This window comes from Crocodylus siamensis, chromosome 5 (genome assembly GCF_052110815.1).
Source record: "Crocodylus siamensis isolate JL-2025a chromosome 5, ASM5211081v1, whole genome shotgun sequence".
NCBI classification, from domain to species: domain Eukaryota; kingdom Metazoa; phylum Chordata; order Crocodylia; family Crocodylidae; genus Crocodylus; species Crocodylus siamensis.
The window spans coordinates 78,303,188-78,321,361 of NC_143399.1; the positions used below are offsets into that span (position 1 = coordinate 78,303,188).

The 18,174-nt window shown below is 45.3% G+C and overlaps 1 protein-coding gene across 2 annotated transcripts in view; it reads left to right on the top strand.

Moving 5' to 3' along the window:
- The window catches only part of COL15A1 (collagen type XV alpha 1 chain), a 285,296-nt gene extending 267,880 nt beyond the window's left edge, over positions 1 to 17,416 (top strand). Inside the window, exons 41-43 of one of the 2 annotated variants that reach the window (XM_090049302.1) lie at positions 6 to 191; positions 3,766 to 3,881; positions 4,244 to 17,416. In XM_090049302.1, the coding sequence (XP_089905428.1) occupies positions 6 to 191; positions 3,766 to 3,881; positions 4,244 to 4,460 (519 nt within the window). In that variant the 3' untranslated portion in view covers positions 4,461 to 17,416. The remainder of the gene's footprint in view (positions 1 to 5; positions 192 to 3,765; positions 3,882 to 4,243) is intronic. The other variant, XM_090049301.1, reaches the window with a different exon arrangement.
- Positions 17,417 to 18,174: the final 758 nt, after the last annotated feature.

The following is an 18,174-nucleotide window of genomic DNA, read 5'->3' on the forward strand; positions in this document are numbered from 1 at the left end:
TCAAGCTGCATCTGGTGGCTTTGAATTTTCCATTTTCTGGCGACATGCGAGCAGATTATCAGTGCTTTCAACAGGCCCGGGCAGCGGGTTTAACGTCAACATACAGAGCTTTCCTCTCATCACATTTGCAAGATCTGTCCACAGTTGTGCGAAAAGCAGACAGATACAGTTTACCAATAGTTAATCTTAAGGTAAAAATAAATGCTTTGGATTTCTTTTGTAAAGACAGATTCTTAGGGTACCTGTAGATATGTGGAGAGTCTGATTAATCAAGTCTGCTGGAGTGTGTTAATTATCACGTCTCCAGCAGCCTCTGCATCTCATGTATCAACATCCCTGCACTTCAACATTAATGATGTAGACACTGGAGTCAGAAGCGGACTGGCCACGTTTGCTGATGACACCAAACTTTGGGGCAAAGCATCCACGCCAGAAGACAGGAGGGTGATCCAAACTGACCTGGACAGGTTCAGCAAATGGGCAGACAAGAACCTCATGGTGTTTAACACCAAAAAATGCAAGGTTCTCCACCTTGGGAGGAAAAACTTGCAGCATCCATATAGGCTCGGTAGTGCTGCGCTGGCTAGCACTATGGAAGAAAGAGACTTGGGGGTCATCATTGACCACAAGATGAACATGAGCCTGCAATGCAATGCTGCAGCTAGTAAAGCGACCAAAACACTGGCTTGCATCCATAGATGCTTCTCGAGCAAATCCCGGGACGTCATTCTCCCCTTGTACTCAGCCTTGGTGAGGCCGCAGCTGGAGTACTGCATCTAGTTTTGGGCTCCACAATTCAAAAAGGATGTGGAGAAGCTTGAGAGAGTCCAGAGAAGAGCCACATGCATGATCAGAGGTCAGGAAAACGACAGGCTGAGAGCTATGGGGCTCTTTAGCCTGGAAAAGCTCAGGCTCAGGGGTGATCTGGTGGCCACTTATAAGTTTATCAGGGGTGACCACCAGGATCTGGGGGAACATCTGTTCACCAGAGCGCCCCGAGGGATGACGAGGTCAAATGGTTATAAACTACTGCAAGACCATTTCAGGCTGGATATAAGGAAGAATTTCTTTACTGTCCAAGCCCCCAAGGTCTGGAACAGCCTGCCATCGGAGGTGGTTCAAGCACCTATACTGAACACCTACAAGAGTAAATTGGATGCTTAACTTGCTGGAGTCCTATGACCCCAGCTGACTTCCTGCCCTTCAGGCGGGGGGGCTGGACTCAATGATCTTCTAAGTCTCTTCCAGCCCTAATGTCTATGAAATCTATGAAAATGGCAGTGGGGACACTTAAACTAAAGCTCATATGATGAGGTTTTGTTAAAGTGCCCTCACTGCCATTTTAAAGCACAAGGATGCTGATACATGAGATGCTGCAGGTGCTTTAATTAGAGCAGTTCTTGGAGCTACAGCCTTTGTATAAGGCCTCTCAGGTACAGAATGCCCTTACAATCTAAAAACCTTGAAACTCAACTGAAGTGAAAGGTTTGTTCTTGCCTTTTGTTGGATCAGAGCCTTTTGATTCAAAGTATGCTTTGTGCTACAGTGTATAAAAAAAGTTTACTCTTACCATCTCTCACTCAAGCTGCATTTTCTAAGTTTAAGACTAATGGTAAAAACAAAACCATGAGAATGCTTACTTAGAGTGTACTGGTATCAAGGCAGTAGCATAGTAAATAACTTCGTGTGTGCTTCTGTTTCAATGCATCTGTTTTGGAAGCAGCTTTGGAATTCTTGCCCCAAAGTGAGTCTTCATTTCTCAGAGTTGCACTCTGGCAGTTACTCTCTAGTCTTCCCACAGGGTTTAGTGAATTAAGGTGAGCGCGTATGCCATCTTTTAGAATGATCGGCTAAATTCTGTGCCTAATAGTTTCTCTGAATTTCCACCAGTGTATCTGAGAGTAAAAGGTGATTTGGTGTCTGGAGCATGGTCTTGCACACAGGCAGGCATACACGCACTAGTCTTAAGAAGAACATACAGAAGTATAAACCACGTCTTTGAAGTATTGGCTGCCTTCTAGGGCTGTGTGAAGCTTCAGTCCCTGATTTGATTCAGCGGAGATTCAGCCCAATTCTTTGGCCGAATCTCCAAATCCGAATCAAATCAGAGGACCCTTTAACCTCTCTGAATCGATTCGGAGAGAGAAGATTCAGCAATTCAGACACAGACACAGCTTTAAATGTTTTTTCTACATACCTCAAGGTAGCAGGCAGCTCATGAATGCTGCAGTGCTGGAGCGCATGGAGTATCCCACAAAAGCATGGCGGGGCTCCCCAGCATGCTCAGCAACAGGACCCAAAAGTGGACCAGAAGCACTTCTGATCAACTTCCGGGTCCACCAGAGAGTATGCAGGGCCCCCCCTGCCACCCTCAGCTCAACAACTGGTGTGTCCTGGGTCTGGGGGTCACCTTGGGTCCTCCCACAGCCAATTGCCAAGCCAGGGAGGGCACAGGGGAGCTCCCCAGTGGACCCAGAAGTGGACCAGATATACTTCCGGTCCACTTCCAGGGTCACTGCTGAGCACATGGAGTGGCCCCCCTGGCACTCCTGTGGAACACTCCATCTGCCCCAGCATCATAGTGTTCACAAGCCACCTTGTACATTTGAGGTAGGTAGAAAAAGCATTTAAAGCTATGTCTATGTCCGAATCAGCATTGAATCTTCAGATGCATCTGAGACTGAGTCAAATGCATCTGATTCTCTGACAGTGGTGAATATTTTGACTTAAAAATCCCCTGGGAAAATTCAGAGTTCTGAGAAGAAAATTTCCTCAAACAGAAAATTTCCCACTTTAGGAAATGAATGATTGAAGGCAGTTTAATAAGCACAATTCTGTGATGCAAAGTCCTGTTTCAATTAACAGTCCTAGCATGATTGTGAATTTACCAGAATTTTCACTGATTAAAACAAATCGCTTTCAGCTTCCTTTTCAAGGAAAAGCCAGTTTTTCTAGTGAAGGGAGAATTCTCAAATGAATTCTTAGACCATTACAACGATGTTAGAAATTAACCTCACTCTGCACCCTCTGACTTCCTGTAGTATCATTTTTTCTATACTGAGTGCAGTTGTGTATTTTCAACTCATTTTCCAGTTCAGTCACACTGGCCAGGTCTACACGTGTGGCAGACTGTGCAGTTGTTACTGCACAGTCACTCAGTACTTGCTTAACCAAGTACTGAATTACGACACAGATGGGTCTTTTTTAGTTGCTACTGCACAGTAGCTCGTTACTACTGTGCAGTAGTGTCGCCATCATGGTTTATGCTCTGTGATGCTACGGCACCGTTGCTACTGGGAATTCAGTGTATTGTAGAGGCAGGCCCCATAGTAAGTTGTGGTAGGAGAAGGAGAGCAGAGAGCTGTGCAAGAACTCACTTGTGTAAGGCCTCTCAGGTACAGAAAAATGAGCTTCACCATTATGCAGAAGAAGAGTGGAGAGTCAGCTAGAATAGCAGTTATGTAAGCAGTACAGTGAAGGGATGGAATAAGCCAAGCAGACACCCCTCTGACAGGAAGGGGAGAGGCCTAAGGCAGAGGCACGTGTGCATGAGCTGTTAGTATAAAGGCTTTAGATAGAGTGAAGGGATGAAGGATTAAAGTACAAGATCATGGCATGGAGAGGCTAATGGAATTATGAGTATTTTTACAGGTAGATTAGAGTTTCGATTTATAGAATTCCTTTAGGCCTCTGTGCTAAAGTAGTAAAAGCCATGGCAAATGGCAGTGCAGAACATCAGATTCACCTTGCATTTAAAATTGACAGGGAGAAATACTCTTTGCTAACTGGGAATCCATATTTACTGGCAATGGGGGTGAGTTCAACATCCAGATACCAATATACTCCTTCGATGGGAAGAATGTCATGGCAGATCCGACTTGGTGAGTTCACACTGTTGTATATACTGTTTTACATGTGCCATGGACTGCTAAGAGTATGAGAAAAATAATTTATCTTTTCTCCTTTTCTCTTCTTTTGGGCCATCCTTCTCCTCTATTTCTGCCACTCTCTTGACTGGTAATTAAAACATCCCAGGCATTCTCCTCCCTGTTGTCCTCTCCATTCCATCTATCCCCTTCCAGTTTCCATCTGTATCTTCCTTCTTACATTGTTTGCCTCCTGTCTACAGTGAATTTCCATCCAGGATGGACAGAGAATAGCTCTTATAGATAGAGGGCTAAGACTGAATTGTATCCAAAAAGAAGTTTTTTTTCAGGAAAATAACTTTACAAATTATTTTTAGGCCTCAGAAAATAATGTGGCATGGCTCAACTGCAAATGGGATCCGACTAGTTAGCAACTACTGTGAAGCTTGGCGTACGGCTGAAATCGCGGCTGTGGGACAAGCATCACCACTGAAGGCTGGGAAGCTCCTGGATCAAAAAGCTTACAGCTGTAGCAACAGGTTTATTGTTCTCTGTATTGAAAACAGTTTCATATCTGATATCCAAAGAAAATAAGTCATCTATGCACATAAAAACATTCAATTATATTCTATGAAAGTTGACACTGAAATTGTTAATGATGTAAATATTCTTTTTTTAAAACATTAAAAAATTGCACATTTAAAAATAAAATAACCAAAGAAAAAGTACCTCAATGCAGGCAGTATTCCAGTGGGGTGGAGTTCATCCCTTACACAGGTGACTGACTGAAGGCTCCTTCTACCACTTAAACCACACAGAGGGGTTGCATGGGAGTGAGCAGGCTAAGCAACCATACAGAAATGTCATCTCTTCACCTCCAGCATCCTATGAAATGGGCTAGGTGGGCTTGCGGCTGAAGATCACTTAAGGGGATAAGCCAAGTGTAGTCTACAGCCAAAACCAAGGAAGAGACCACAGCTTCATATTTCTACAAGTCCAGTGGCCATGGTTCCACAAACATCCAGCACAGAGAAAGATTACTATTACTCCTCTGCCCTATGTAAGCGCTATACCCTGCCTCTAAGGGCGCAGACAGAAGTGACAATTTTTGCTCAATCTGGCCACAGGAAGCAGTTTATAGCCGTGACTCAGCACAAGTGCATGGCTGCAGACAGCTTCAAAAATGGCCAGTCAGGTGAAAATCTGACCCCTCATTCTATGATGATGAAACATCTGTAACTTCTGTCTGCACTGCCTGCCAGCCTGTCGCTATTTTCAGAACGGGAGGGGAAAAAGGGAGTGGAGGGAGTTCAGTCTGAGGGTTTTTCAGCCCCTGCTGGAGGTGAAGCAGTTGTACTGGAGCAGGGGTGGAAGGCTCCCATTCCGAAAACTTTACAGGCTTGGAGGGCTATTGTTAAGGGAAACCAGCTGCAGACTCCCAACTAGCAGCTAGATTCCCCTCCCCCTGGAACCAACAGTGAACTCTGTTTGTTCTAGGGGGTCATTGTAACTTAGAGCACTTCCTACAAAATGCTCTCAGTTACTTCTGTCTGCACTCTGTTATAGCAGATAATGGTAATGTCTCCATTCAGTGTCCCTTCATTCAACCTGTATTCAGCATGAATACTTAAGCTGGGTTTTTTTTTCAAAATGAGAGTTTAATGTTGGGCTTCTCAGTCCTCTGGAGCTGATGTTTTTGAAGTAGCTGAAGGAAACTAGGTGCCCAACTCCACTGACCATAGTGGAAGCTAGGTGCCTGATTCCTTTAGGCTTCTTTGAAACCTGTAGCTTGGGTGCTCAAGTGTAAGTTCAACAGTTTAACACCATCCCCTCATTTTTTAGAATCTTGGTGTAGGCCTTTGTGGGAGGAGTGAATTTCACCCAGATCAAAAGCAAAAAACTTGATCCACACTTTGGTGCTGTTGTCATCAGAAAACTCTGAGCAGTGTTAGCAGAACACATCCTATTTTTACTGGCAAAGCTGAGCACAGTAAATGCAGACACCAAACCCAATGGAACTTTATTTATTCCTTTGCATCTTAAAGGAAGTCATTTCTTATTTTAACAGGTACTGCTGAATGAAAGAGATCTGTCATGTTTTCTTTAAATAGGTTTTAGACAATGGTATCCTGTTAAGTTATAGGTAAAGTGATTTCTTGTTTTCCATGTGAATCTTTATCCCTTTTTACCATACTATTTTCACATGGTGAAAAATCAGTTAATATAAACTACACAAAACTGAAGTTGTAGAAGATATCAGTAAAGATTAAGGTTTCCCACAACAGGATTACCATGACCATAACATTACCATAACATTTTTAAATTGCTTATCTATATTTTCGACGACATATTTTAATGAGATATTTACCTATATTGCCATAATCTAACAGTTAAGCTTTCACATTATCACTTTTTAAATATAAGTTAGACACTAGGTTTGATGCGTCTGTTGGAAGCATCTGTTCTTAAAAGACTATGACTCATTTGCTGTCAATAATTTAATACTCCGGTTGCTACTCACAAATGAAGGCCTTCATCCAGACAGCTTTTATTATTCGAAACTGATTCTGTTTTTATACAATGTAAAAATGTGAAAAACAGTTTTATTTTTCCATTTCTAATAATATAAAAGCATCTTTTCCAGGGCTGTCTGAATTGTATGTTTGCTTTCTTTATGTAGAGGTCATTCTTTCATCATTACAGCATGGTAATAAGGCAAAGTTACCTTTTGTAACACTTTGGATTGTTGTGCATAATGATTCACTGTGCTCATTTATGGTTTATTCCCACAAAATGCAGCAAGTTTCTGAGTGCTAAACCAATTCAGCTTCCATGAAATTTGGAAGAGATTAGTACCTGCAAAACAATCTTTGCAGCGTCCCACTAAGGCTGGCAAAAAGTCTTGTGGGTGTAAAGCTCTTCCTGCGTGAATGACTTGGCATGGTTAGTGCCCTAAGAATATATTTGGGTAGCAGCCACTATTCTTGCTGAAACTTGAGATTGTTAGTAGCATCAGCAAGATAATTGAGCAGATGCTAGTGATTTCACTGAATGAATGGCATTTCACCTTTCATACAAAAGACATGTTATAGGAACATGTTTTGCTCTCACCAAGTTTTTACACTACTAATCAGAATTGTATTATACAAACCTAAAAAAGTGTATAGACATACAAACAAACAAATACATGATGAAAGCAGACTTCAGCCCACGTCAGCTGCTCCACAGCATCTGCCTTTGTGCACATTCTTCTAGATGGTAAATGGAAGCTAGCTTGTAGTTATTTACTCCTTCATTGAGCTAAGCTGCCACAATGTAGCTTTCATTTATTGCAGGGCAAGAGTATACAAAGGAACAGTTGCCACAGAACACCTGCACACTAAAACCCTGTCCCCTTTTTCACCCAGTTTGGGGAAAGCAATAACAATTTGCAGACCATGACAAGGCAACTTTTCCTATACCCAAACATCACCCACATACACATAATTAATTAAAAAGCTGACAATCAGCTTCAAAATTGGGGTTGGACTAGATAGCCTCCTGACATAGGCAGATTAATACACGAGTCAGTGGGGCCCAGGTGCAAGTTCCCTTACCCCTGCCAAAGAGGGCCCTTCCCCCCCCAACAATGCCTGGGTTCCCCTGGGAGATGGCAGGCTTTCCCTTGAAGGCAGGCAGCATTCCAGTCTGCAAGGGGTCCTGCTTGGGGCTGCAGGGAGCGGGATGCAGGGGGCTTGGTCAGGGGCACAGCCAGGCAGTATGGAGAGCTGCCCCCTGCAGATAAGTCTAATGGGGGGGAAGGGGCAGGGGGTGCAGATTGAGGCCCCCACAGTGAAGGAGGGAGTGGGGCAGGGGCTAGGGCTCCTGCCCAGCCAGGGCAATGCATAGGACCCAGGGCCAGGGCAGGGGGTGCAATGGAGCTACAGGTGGCTCATCTAGGGGGTACGGTGGGGGGCTACTCCCCGATGCTGCAAGTGCCCCAAGGGAGACATGAGGGGTATGTGCTCCCCATATTTTTGTGTGGGGTGGACACAGGCTCTCTGTGGGCTTGGGTCTCTCCACTCTGCTGCCTTTGCCCCAGGAACCCTGCTCTGGCTGGGTGCCCCCTGCCCACCTGGCAGCAGTGGGGCCAGCAAGTTGTGTTTCCCACTGCCATGCGGGCAGGGGTTGCATGGCCAGAGCAGGGCCTCTGAGTAAAGACAGCAGAGCAAAGAGCCCTAAGCCTGCAGCAGGCAGTCCTCATATACCTTTGCCCTGCTCCTTTCCAGCATGGTGCGGAGAGGGGGACAGGGATCAGGGAGGAGAGGCAGGCATGTGCCACCCCAGCCCAGCCGGGTTCACCCAGCCTCCCTCATGGGGCATGCAGGTCCACCCCACCCTTGGCAGCAGCAGCACCAGGAGGCAAAGGGGCCATTCCCCCCACTGGAGTCAGCTTCAGGAGGGGGCCTCCAATTTTCTGTTTGCATTGCTTCCTGAGGTCCCTTCCTACCCTAATTTTCTATGATTGTATTAAAAAAAAAGTTGGTTGTTTTAATTTAAAATGAGGGACAAGTTTTGGCTCATTTAAAATAGGATCATAGAGTTAGAAGGGATCTCAGGAATCATCTGAGTCTGCACATATTCAAGACTGGTTGCCTCTAAATCCGTGCAAACAAATGCCTACCTTGCCTCTTCTGGAAAATCTCCAAGGAAAAATATTCTACAACTTCAGTAGGAAGCTTATTCCACTCTCCTACTGCTCTGACAGTCAGGATGTGTCTTCTGAGATTTCATCTGAAATGGCTGTGCTGAAAGTTTAAAACCTTTGCCACAAGTACTGCCTTCCGTGCAAGAGAAAACAGTGTCTCCAAGACAGCATCTGAGAACAGAATTTAGCTCAGTATTTTCAAATTAACATCCTAATGACAGAGCCTCCACACCTTAACAAAAAGAACTGTTGAGGCAGATTCTTTCTGCACTTGAGCATAGGCCCAACACAACGACAAGATATAATATGAGGAGAATGCTCACCAGGCCACTGACACTTCAAATCAAGGCCTGGAGCTTAAGCTATAGCGTTTGGTAAATTGAAAAACAATGCTGCCTCAAAAGAGACACTGGTGAATAAAACATTTCCAAAAGAAACTGGTATTGGCTGCATCCCCACATACAGGCACATGTGCTTGCAGCAGCTCAAACAGCAGTGGCACAAATTTATGCCGGAGATTTGTGCCTCAGCACATGTGCCTGAATGTGCACTTTGGTGTGGGCAAATTGTGCCGCTTGGGGCAAACTGACCCTGCCCAGCTCCTCCCAGATCTTTGGCAAGGGGGAGCTAGAGGCTGGGGCCAGCACCTCCTTGGATGCCTTTGAGGACTGGTGGGTGCAGCCTGGGGGGCTCTGCTCAGTGTCCCGATCAGGCACACTCATTTTTTTGACCCTTTGACCCTCATATCACTCTTGTCCTGTTTTTTGCCTTTGTTGTCCCAAGTATTTTGTTGTAGCATTCACCCATCAGCCTTCATATAATAGGGGTTGCTAGTTAGCAGGGTGGGCCTTAGGGCCCATGGTAGTTGAATGTTATAAATAGACGGGAGCTTCTGAGGCCCGGTCAGTTGGTATCTGGGGACACTAGCACCTCTTGCCAGCTGGACTGCTGAAGCAGCCCTAACCTGGAATGGTCCCTGCATCCTCTACCCACTGCAGTAGTCTGGTAGCGGGGGCTGCTGTCTGGCTGTGACCTGCTGCCACCTGTGCCAACATCCACCTCCTGTGGCTGCACGCCCACCAGACCTAGATGGGGACCACATGGATGCCTGAGTTGTGATATGGGCACTGCAGCAGAGCCTTCTGAACTTCTGGGCCAGCTGCCAGTGGGCTGCATCTGTACACTTGGCCTTCATGCAGAACTGCTGTCATGTCTTCTGGTGCCCCTGTTCTGCCATCCGGGCAGCTATCGCCCAGAAGATGTGCACATTGCGGTGGCCCATCTTGAACTGTTAAAGTATGTCCTCCTGGACCCAAATAGCCAAGTCAGCCACCTCATCTACCCTCCAGCTGGGTCCCTGGTGCTGGCCCTAAGCAGGCTCCTCTGCCCGAGTCTCTCTATGTACCTCATTAGCAGATATCCTGATGTCCCTTATTTAAAAATTGGAAATTATCTAAGAAAACTCAAATTCTCTCATTAAAATATCCAAAATCTGTGTTCTTCTATGATTAAAATGAAATGCCACTATATAGAGAGAGAGATCAGTTGGGCAATGTTTTATTAACATATTTACAATTTTTAAGCAATTTGGATGCCTACCAGTTCCTCCATCATCATAATAAATGAATTCTAAATAGCTATACACTTTGGCATTTGCTTTTCGTTTTTTTATCATAGAGAAATCAGAGCTGCCCCTGCCCCCTTTGCTCACCAGGATGTGGAGTGCAGAGCAGTACTGATATGCCAGTGCTCTGCCTCTGCCAGTGCCCCTCACGCCTCACCCACAGCCCCTGCCTGCCCCCACTGTTTCCCTTCTGGCAGCAGTTTCATCTCAGCACCAGGACAAGAGTCCAGCTGCAGCTATACCGCCTGCTGTTTTGTGGCTCTGAGCAGTGTCAGCCCTTGCTGTTTTGTTTCCTGCAGCTGTGCCCAGGCCCCAGCAATCCCCATGCTGTTCCTTGGAAGCCCTCAACTGGGACTCATACACTGGGCTGGGTAAGCCCATTCCTTTCCAGGCTGGCCTCCTCCTGCACAGGCTGCTCTAGCAGGGCAGAAGGCAAGCTAGTTAGGGTGATGTAGAGAAGCCTGAAGTATTATATGCATTTTACTTGAGTCTTCATGAATAAAGTCAGCTACCAGACAAAGAGTACAGTTGCCCACAAAAATGAGAAGAGAGACAGACAGCCTAGAGTAATAGAAATAAAGGTTTGGAATTATTTACAGAACTAAATGCTTTCAAGTGCATGTGATGATCTGCTCAGGTCCCTTCCGATGCTACAAACTATGAAACTAAGTCAGCAGGACTGGATGGGATACACCCTAGGATACTGAAAAAAAATTGGATGATGTAATTTTGGAGCCCTTGACTATTGCAAGGGTGAGCAATTATTTGGGGAGTTTTGAAGAGCTGTTGTGGGCCAGGTCAGTAGCACCCTCCTTCCATTCCCTCCCCCTCCCCGCAAGAGCTCACCAAAACTCCCTAAGTGAATCAGGCCATGGATGGGTGGGGAGCTAGCATGGGCAGCAGCTTCAACAGGGCAGCTCAGCCAGGGCCCCTGCTGCCACCAACACTGCCTCTGGGCTGCCCTTGTAACCACCACCACCCAAACCATCCCACACCTACAATGTATCCCTGCAGCTTACACCAGCTTCTGGCCTGCATGCTAGAAACAGCACCCAGCAGGCATTGGTATCAGTTGTGGATGCAGCTGGCAGGTGCACACTGGATATAGGAGCATCCACCTGAGTCTGCAGGTGACCTTGTATATTAGCATGTCAGCTGCAGTCCCAGGAAGTTACTCTGATGCCCAGCAGGAACCTGCCAGCAGTGTCTGTAGATGCTGGCACATGCCCAGTGGTGCTTCTGGCACATGGGGTAGGAGCTGGTGAAAGGCGTGGACAGGACCTGCCCTCCCACCCAGCATGAAAGCAGCTGGAGCTGCCAGCTCCCCACAGGCCAGATCCCATGACTTTGTGGCCACCCACCTGCTGCCTGGATACAATCAGTTGGCATGCCGTAACTGTCTCATGGGCCATATTTTGCACACCCCAGGACTATCTTCTTTAAGAACTCATGGAGGTGGGGTGAAGTCCTAGATGATTGGAAAAAGGAAAATATAATGCCTGTCTTTAAAAAAAGGAAGATGCAGGATCCGGGGAGTTACAGACCAATTAGTCTACCTTAATACCTAGAATAATCATGGAGTAGGTCCTCAAAAAATCTATTTTGAAGCACCTAAAGGAGAACAAGGTGATCAAGAAAAGCCAGCATTGGTTCACCAAGAGCAAGTCATGCCTGACCAACCTCATTTCTTTCTATGATAAGGTGACAGGTTCTGTGGATTGGGGAAGAGCATTGAATATGATATACCTTGATTTTAGCAAGTTTGACATTGTCTCCCACAACATCCTCCTTAGCAAACTAAGAAAGTGCAGTCTAGCTAAAAGTACTGTAAGGCAGATACAAAACTGGTTGGATCACTGTGCTCAAAAAGTCATCATTAATGCCTCAGTATTTAATTGGGTGGAAGTATCAAATCAGTTCTCCAGGGATTTGTCCTGGGTCTGGTGTTGTTTAACATCTTTATTAATGATTTGGATGATGGGAGTGAGTATATGCTTAGCAAATATGGAAATGACACCAAGTTGGGTGGTGTTGCAGACACTCTAGAGCTATGGTTTTGAAACTTTTTTCATTTGCAGATCCCTAAAAAATTTTGAATGGAGGTGTGGATCCCTTAGACATAGTCTGCAGACCCCCAGGGATCCATGGACCACAGGTTGAAAACAAAATGCATAAACTGGAAAAATGGTGTCCACAATCAACCAGATGAAATTCAACAAGGACAAACGCAAAGTTCTGCACTTGGGATGGAATAACTGCCTGTGCATTTACAGAGTGGGGAATGACTGGTTCTACTCAGTTGTGCAAAAAGAGACAGTGTGCTCTTTTTGCAAAGAAAGCCAACTGCATGCTGCATTGTATTAACAGGAGTGCCACTTGCTAATCAAGGGAAGTGAGTCTTCTGCTCTATTCAGCATTGATGAGGTCTCATCTGGAGTATTGTGTCCAGTTTTGGGCCCTACAATTCAAGAAGGATCCAGACAGATCAAAATGGTCCAGCAGAGAGCATCAAAAAATATTAGAGGCCTGGGAACAGAGTCTTATGAGGAAAGGCTGAAAGAACTAGGGTTAATTAGTCTGGAGTAGAGAAGACTGAGGGGGAATTTGATAATACAGGTTTCCCTTATGAACCGCGGGGTTTAGGTTTCTGAAAGTTCCCATGGTTGGCAAAATAGTGGTTGGTAAAACAAAATGCTTATGTTAAAAATGGGGTTAAGGACTTGAATATGAATATTTTCAGCATCTGCTGAAGCCAATTCCCCCATAATCTTCACATGTGGAGCCCATGTCTCCCCTTAAAGTTTTCAAACCACCCCTTGCTGGCTTGAAAACTCATGCATTCACTCATGCCTTCACCCCCTGAGGTCTGGATGATGTTTGTAAATTTGCTTTGCCTTCTTACATATCACTTGGCTGCTCAACGGCACTTTCTTCTGTGTCTGGTCTTCAATCCAGATGGTAAGCACTTTTTCCATTTTTTCTAAGCTGTGATCGCATGGCATAAAGGTCACTTTAGCACTTCCTGATGTACCACTTCCAACACTAACCCTAATAGTAGCCTCACTTTCCTTAATGGTTCTCACAGTGGATTCATTCGCCACACTCTGTCCACGTGCTAGACAATCCAACAACTCCAATTTTGTTTCCAAGGACATCACTTTCCTTGACCTCTTCACAAATTGCTCACCTTCACCACTCAGTCACTTAAAGGCCAGAATAAAGAACAAAATGCAAAAATCACAACAAAATCAGGAGAAAAATTCAGAGCATCTGTGACTGGATGTTAACAATGTGAAGCACAACACGAGACTCAGTGTGCATGAGGAGATGGGAGCACCACAGGTGGCTAGCAAGAGTGCAGGTGATTTGAAATGGCAGCAGGCGGGCTCATGCATGGCCACGTAAAACTGTGGTTACTCAAAACTTTATACCGTGGTAGCCAAAATAGTATAAAATAGTAAGTGTGGTTACTCAAAACCGTGGTTGGCAAAATTGTGCTTGGCAATGGAAACCTGTAGTCTTCAAATGCCTGAAGGGCAAATATAGGAAGTATGGAAACAGCTCTTTTGTCTGTAGTTGTAGGGGACAGGACTAGGAACAATGGCCTTAAACTGCAATAGAGGAAATCTAGGTTGGAGATTAGGAAGGACCTTCTGACTACAAGGGTGGTCAAGCATTGAAACAGGTTACCTAGAAAAATTGTGAAATCTCCATCCCAGGAAATTTTCAACGGCAGTCTAGACAGATACTTAGCTGAAATGGTTTAAAGGTATAAAGGTAGGGTAAATATGCCTCCATAGACCAACTAAATGAACCCAAGTTCATTTCATCAGATGCTGTGAAAGGACATGCAGAAAGCAGAGTCTAAGAAGGAGAGAGGAATTAGAATAAAAAAGACAAGGGAGTGGAGAGAAATAGAGATAGCAGGGAGGGGGCAGCACTGAGAGAGAAAAGTAAATGAGTGGGAAATCCATAGCGACAAAATGGGCATGTCTACATGAGACACTTACTGCGTGGTAGCCTAATAACACTGCACAGTAGCGTGCCAGTCAAAAACCATGCTAATAAACTGTGGCACAGTGTTATTAGGCTACTGCACAGTAACCAAAACATAAAAGCCATGTGCCAGCGCTACTGCTTAGTAAATGTAGTTACTGCGCATTCCTTCCTTAGGGAAGTACTAAACTAAATAGGCAGTAACTGTGGCACATTAATGAATGTGTAGACACACCCAGTGGGTCAGAAAAGGTAATCCAGGTAAAGAGATGAAAATCCATAGTCCCTGTTTAAAACATACTTATTACAGTCCAATGTGGATAATTTCTTGTTCCACAGTTTCCTGTTTAAACTGATGGGGGGCTGGGGGTGAGTTGCCTGAGAACAGCAATCCTGAGGTCAGTAATGGAGTGCCCAGGGAGGTTGAAGTGCTCTGCCATGGGCTTTTGTGTCTCTCTGCAGCTGATATCAGATTGGTGTTCATTTATTCTTACACACAGAGATCGCCCTGCTCTATCTGTCCAAAATAAACCTTGAATGTTGTACTCCTTGTTATTAGATCTAATGATGATTTGTTCTGTATTGATGTGAGGATACAGCAGGCATTTAGATCCACTGCAAGGCCTGGTGTCTCCATGAGTATGGAGTTTGTTAGCCTATTGTTTGGAGGCATGTGTAGATGAAACGGGGGTCATAAATTGAAGTGGTGTGTTTTTAACTTAAATTTAGGGCAAAGTAAAACCCCATGTCATGCACGCACCTGAACTTACCTGCCTCTCCAGCGGCAGGAAGGGGAGGGCAAGTTGCTGGCGGGCAGAGTGGCCCCTGGGCTGGGGGGGATTTGGTGCTTTCCTCCATGGCCATGGTGCCCCCCACAAGCAACACCCACCTGCAGGCACCCGGCTTGGGCGGTCCCAGGGGGCACCGCAAATGCAGAGGAAAACACCGGGCTCCCGCGCAGCTCAGGCAGGCAGGCTTTGGGGGCTGGGAGTGGGAATAAAAGATCAGGGTTGCTGTGTTTTTTTTCTTTCTTGAGTGGAGCCTGCCTTCCCAGGCTTTTGCCAGGCTGCCTGCATGGGCTTCCTGCAGAGCCCCTGAGCTGCATGGAGCCCAGTATTTCCCTCCATGGCTGTAGGGAGTTATAGCTTGCTGCATCCCAAGTCATTTAAGGAGCATTACACTGCCAAATTTGCTACAGCAGCTAGAATTACTGCACAATATGCCGCCGACACGTGCAAACACCAACACCATTGAAGTGGTGCAAAAGCATTTAAGCCGCTTTAAAGTATCATGCACACTTGCCCCTTGTTTCGTCTACACATGGCCTGAGACATTGTTTGAGGTTGAGGGCTGTCTGTAAGCCAGGATAGGTTTGTCCCCAAAGGCTACTACGAGACTGTCACCTTTTTCCAGGAGGGGTATTACTATTGTTTTAAAATCCTGGATTTGCCTGTGACTTCATCGATGAAATGTGCTGTGGCTTACCAAAGCTTATGCATCTCTGATTCAGTTAGTCTTTAAGGTGCAACTCTACCCTGCCTTTTCAAGACACTTTGCACTGGGGTTTTTAAGTCACTCACTGGCACGGAAACAGCAGGAGGTCTTTTTAGGTGCTAGTTCTTGAGTCTACCTGGTATGTCAACATAGGCAAACTGGGTACCTGTAGATATGTGGGGAGGGTGCTCTGATGTGCTATAATTACAGTGTCAGAGCAGAATCAATTAATTGAATCTGCTGGACCATGCTAATTAGTGCTCTTCAGCAGCTTCTGCATCACATGTATTAGCATCCATGCACTTCAAAATGGTGGCAGGGGTGCTTTAACAAAAACTCGTTTGATAAGCTTTAGTTAAAGTGCTCCCGTCACCATTTTGAAGCATAGGAACGCTGATACATGAGACACTGTGGGTGCTTTAATTACAGTGGTTCTCAGAGCTGATCTAATTAAAGCACTGTGTCCCCCACACACCCCTGGAGCACGTGTAAAAACACCCACTGGTTCTTTGTTGCTTGATAACTCATTCTTCCCTATTAAAATACTTAGGCAAATCCTCACAGCTCAGCTTCAAAATACCAGTAAGGTATTTTGTACAGTACTTGTACAAGCTAGTTAGAGAATGAAGGATGCACCATTATTGTAACCTAAACATGTCTAAACCAGAAATATTACAAATGGTACCAGAGTCTGTCAAAGGGAGGCAGAAACCAGTTGTAGTTGATTGCTAGAGATTGAAGAACTTTTGAGCTTAAACTGAGGAAGAAAATATGCCAAAGAAGAATACAACAGATCATAAATAGCCAAGAAAAAGTTGTGGAATCACCATCACTGGAGAGATTCAAGACTGTGTTTGCCCCTTTTTTTCAGGGCTGCTTCAGGACGACTGCAAAACAAAGGCATATAATGTAGAATACTTATGGAGAATCCTTCTAATCCAAAAATGTTTCTTGTTGTATGGCAAAACAGAAAGAAACATGACTGTATTATGTATTGTTGGAGCTTGGCAAAATATTTCCACATTTTTTCTGGAAAATGCAGCTTTCATTAAACTCTTTGATTCATGTCAAATTGCCCAAATTGTTTCAAGTGAAAAAAACAAGCAAACACATGTTTCACTTCAATATTATCCAAGATAAATATTCTGATTTAAAATTAAAGTCCTTAAAAAAATTATTTAAATTTTAGTAAATAAATTTAAAAACTCTTAAAAAATAAAAATCCCCCCCCGGAAATTTTTTTAAAAATTAAAATTTAACCCGAAAATTTTTCATTTTATTTTATTTTTTTTTTGCACTGAAAGTGAGCCATGTTACAAAAGTCAGCTGGACAGCTCTACATATAGCAGGACATAGCTCCTATCTTTGCTTTGTGAAAACAAATATGAAGTTTTTAACATGGTAGTGTTGAGGCAATATTGTTGTCATGATGGTCTAGGACAGGGATTCCCAACCCCCAAGCCGCAGCCTGGTGCCAGGCCACAAAGGGTTAGCTGCTAGTCCGCAGGAGGGCTGGCTGCCAGACCGGAAGTGACCGTGGACCAGCAAACCGCAAACTGGAAGTGACCAGCATACTACAGACTGGCAGCCAACCCTTTTTTATACTGGAGGGCTGCTTCCCAAGCTTTGGCAAGCCATTGAGGGCCACAAGGATAGCCCCTACCCCTTGACATGTGCCCCGCCCACTGCTCGCCCTCTTGGGATCAGAAGTCCCACCCCCTAACCCCTGACCTTTGCCATCAGAAGTCCCTCCCCTTGCCCCCCGGAAGTATTCCTTTCAGCAAGGGGGTTTGCCATCTCAGAACCAGAAAAATACCAAATTATATTCTACAAATCAAACATATACTAGAACATTCATAAATTTCATTTCAAAAAATATTTTTGTCCTGATTTACATGTGTTTGTGTAGTATACATAGAGGTGATAGTATAATAGCTTAAAATGAAGCCTTACTCTTGTATATTGTGGGAGGGTATAAGTGGGTGGGTATGTGGGGTGTGTGGGAGGGTGTGGGTGTCTGGGGGGATTGTGGAGGGGTGGATACGTGTGGGTTGTGTGGCTGTGTGTGGGTGTGGGGTGGGGGAGGATGTGGGTGTGTGGATGTGGATATATGGGGTGTGGGTGAGTATGGGATTTTAGGTGGTTGTGAGTATGTGGAAGGGAGGGTGCCTGGGGAGGGTTGTGCCATTCATGGAGAGGAAGGGTTTGCCCACAATCTGTCTTCCCCCCCCCCACAGCAGGCAGAAACCCCACCAGCACTCCTCCAAGACCGGGCTCTATGCTCTTGCCACTCCTGGTCCTGGGGCAATGGCATGGGCCTCATGCTCCCACCCACTGCCACTTCCCTCTCCCGTCTGCCAGTGCTGCCATTCTCATGCTGCTTTCCCATCCTCCCATCCTTCCATTCGCCACTCCAGTACCACGTACCAGCTGCACAGCCAAGACCTCAGGATGCAGCAGTAGCTGGACCAGCCTGGCTGGCACCACACAGAATCATGGGGGCTAGG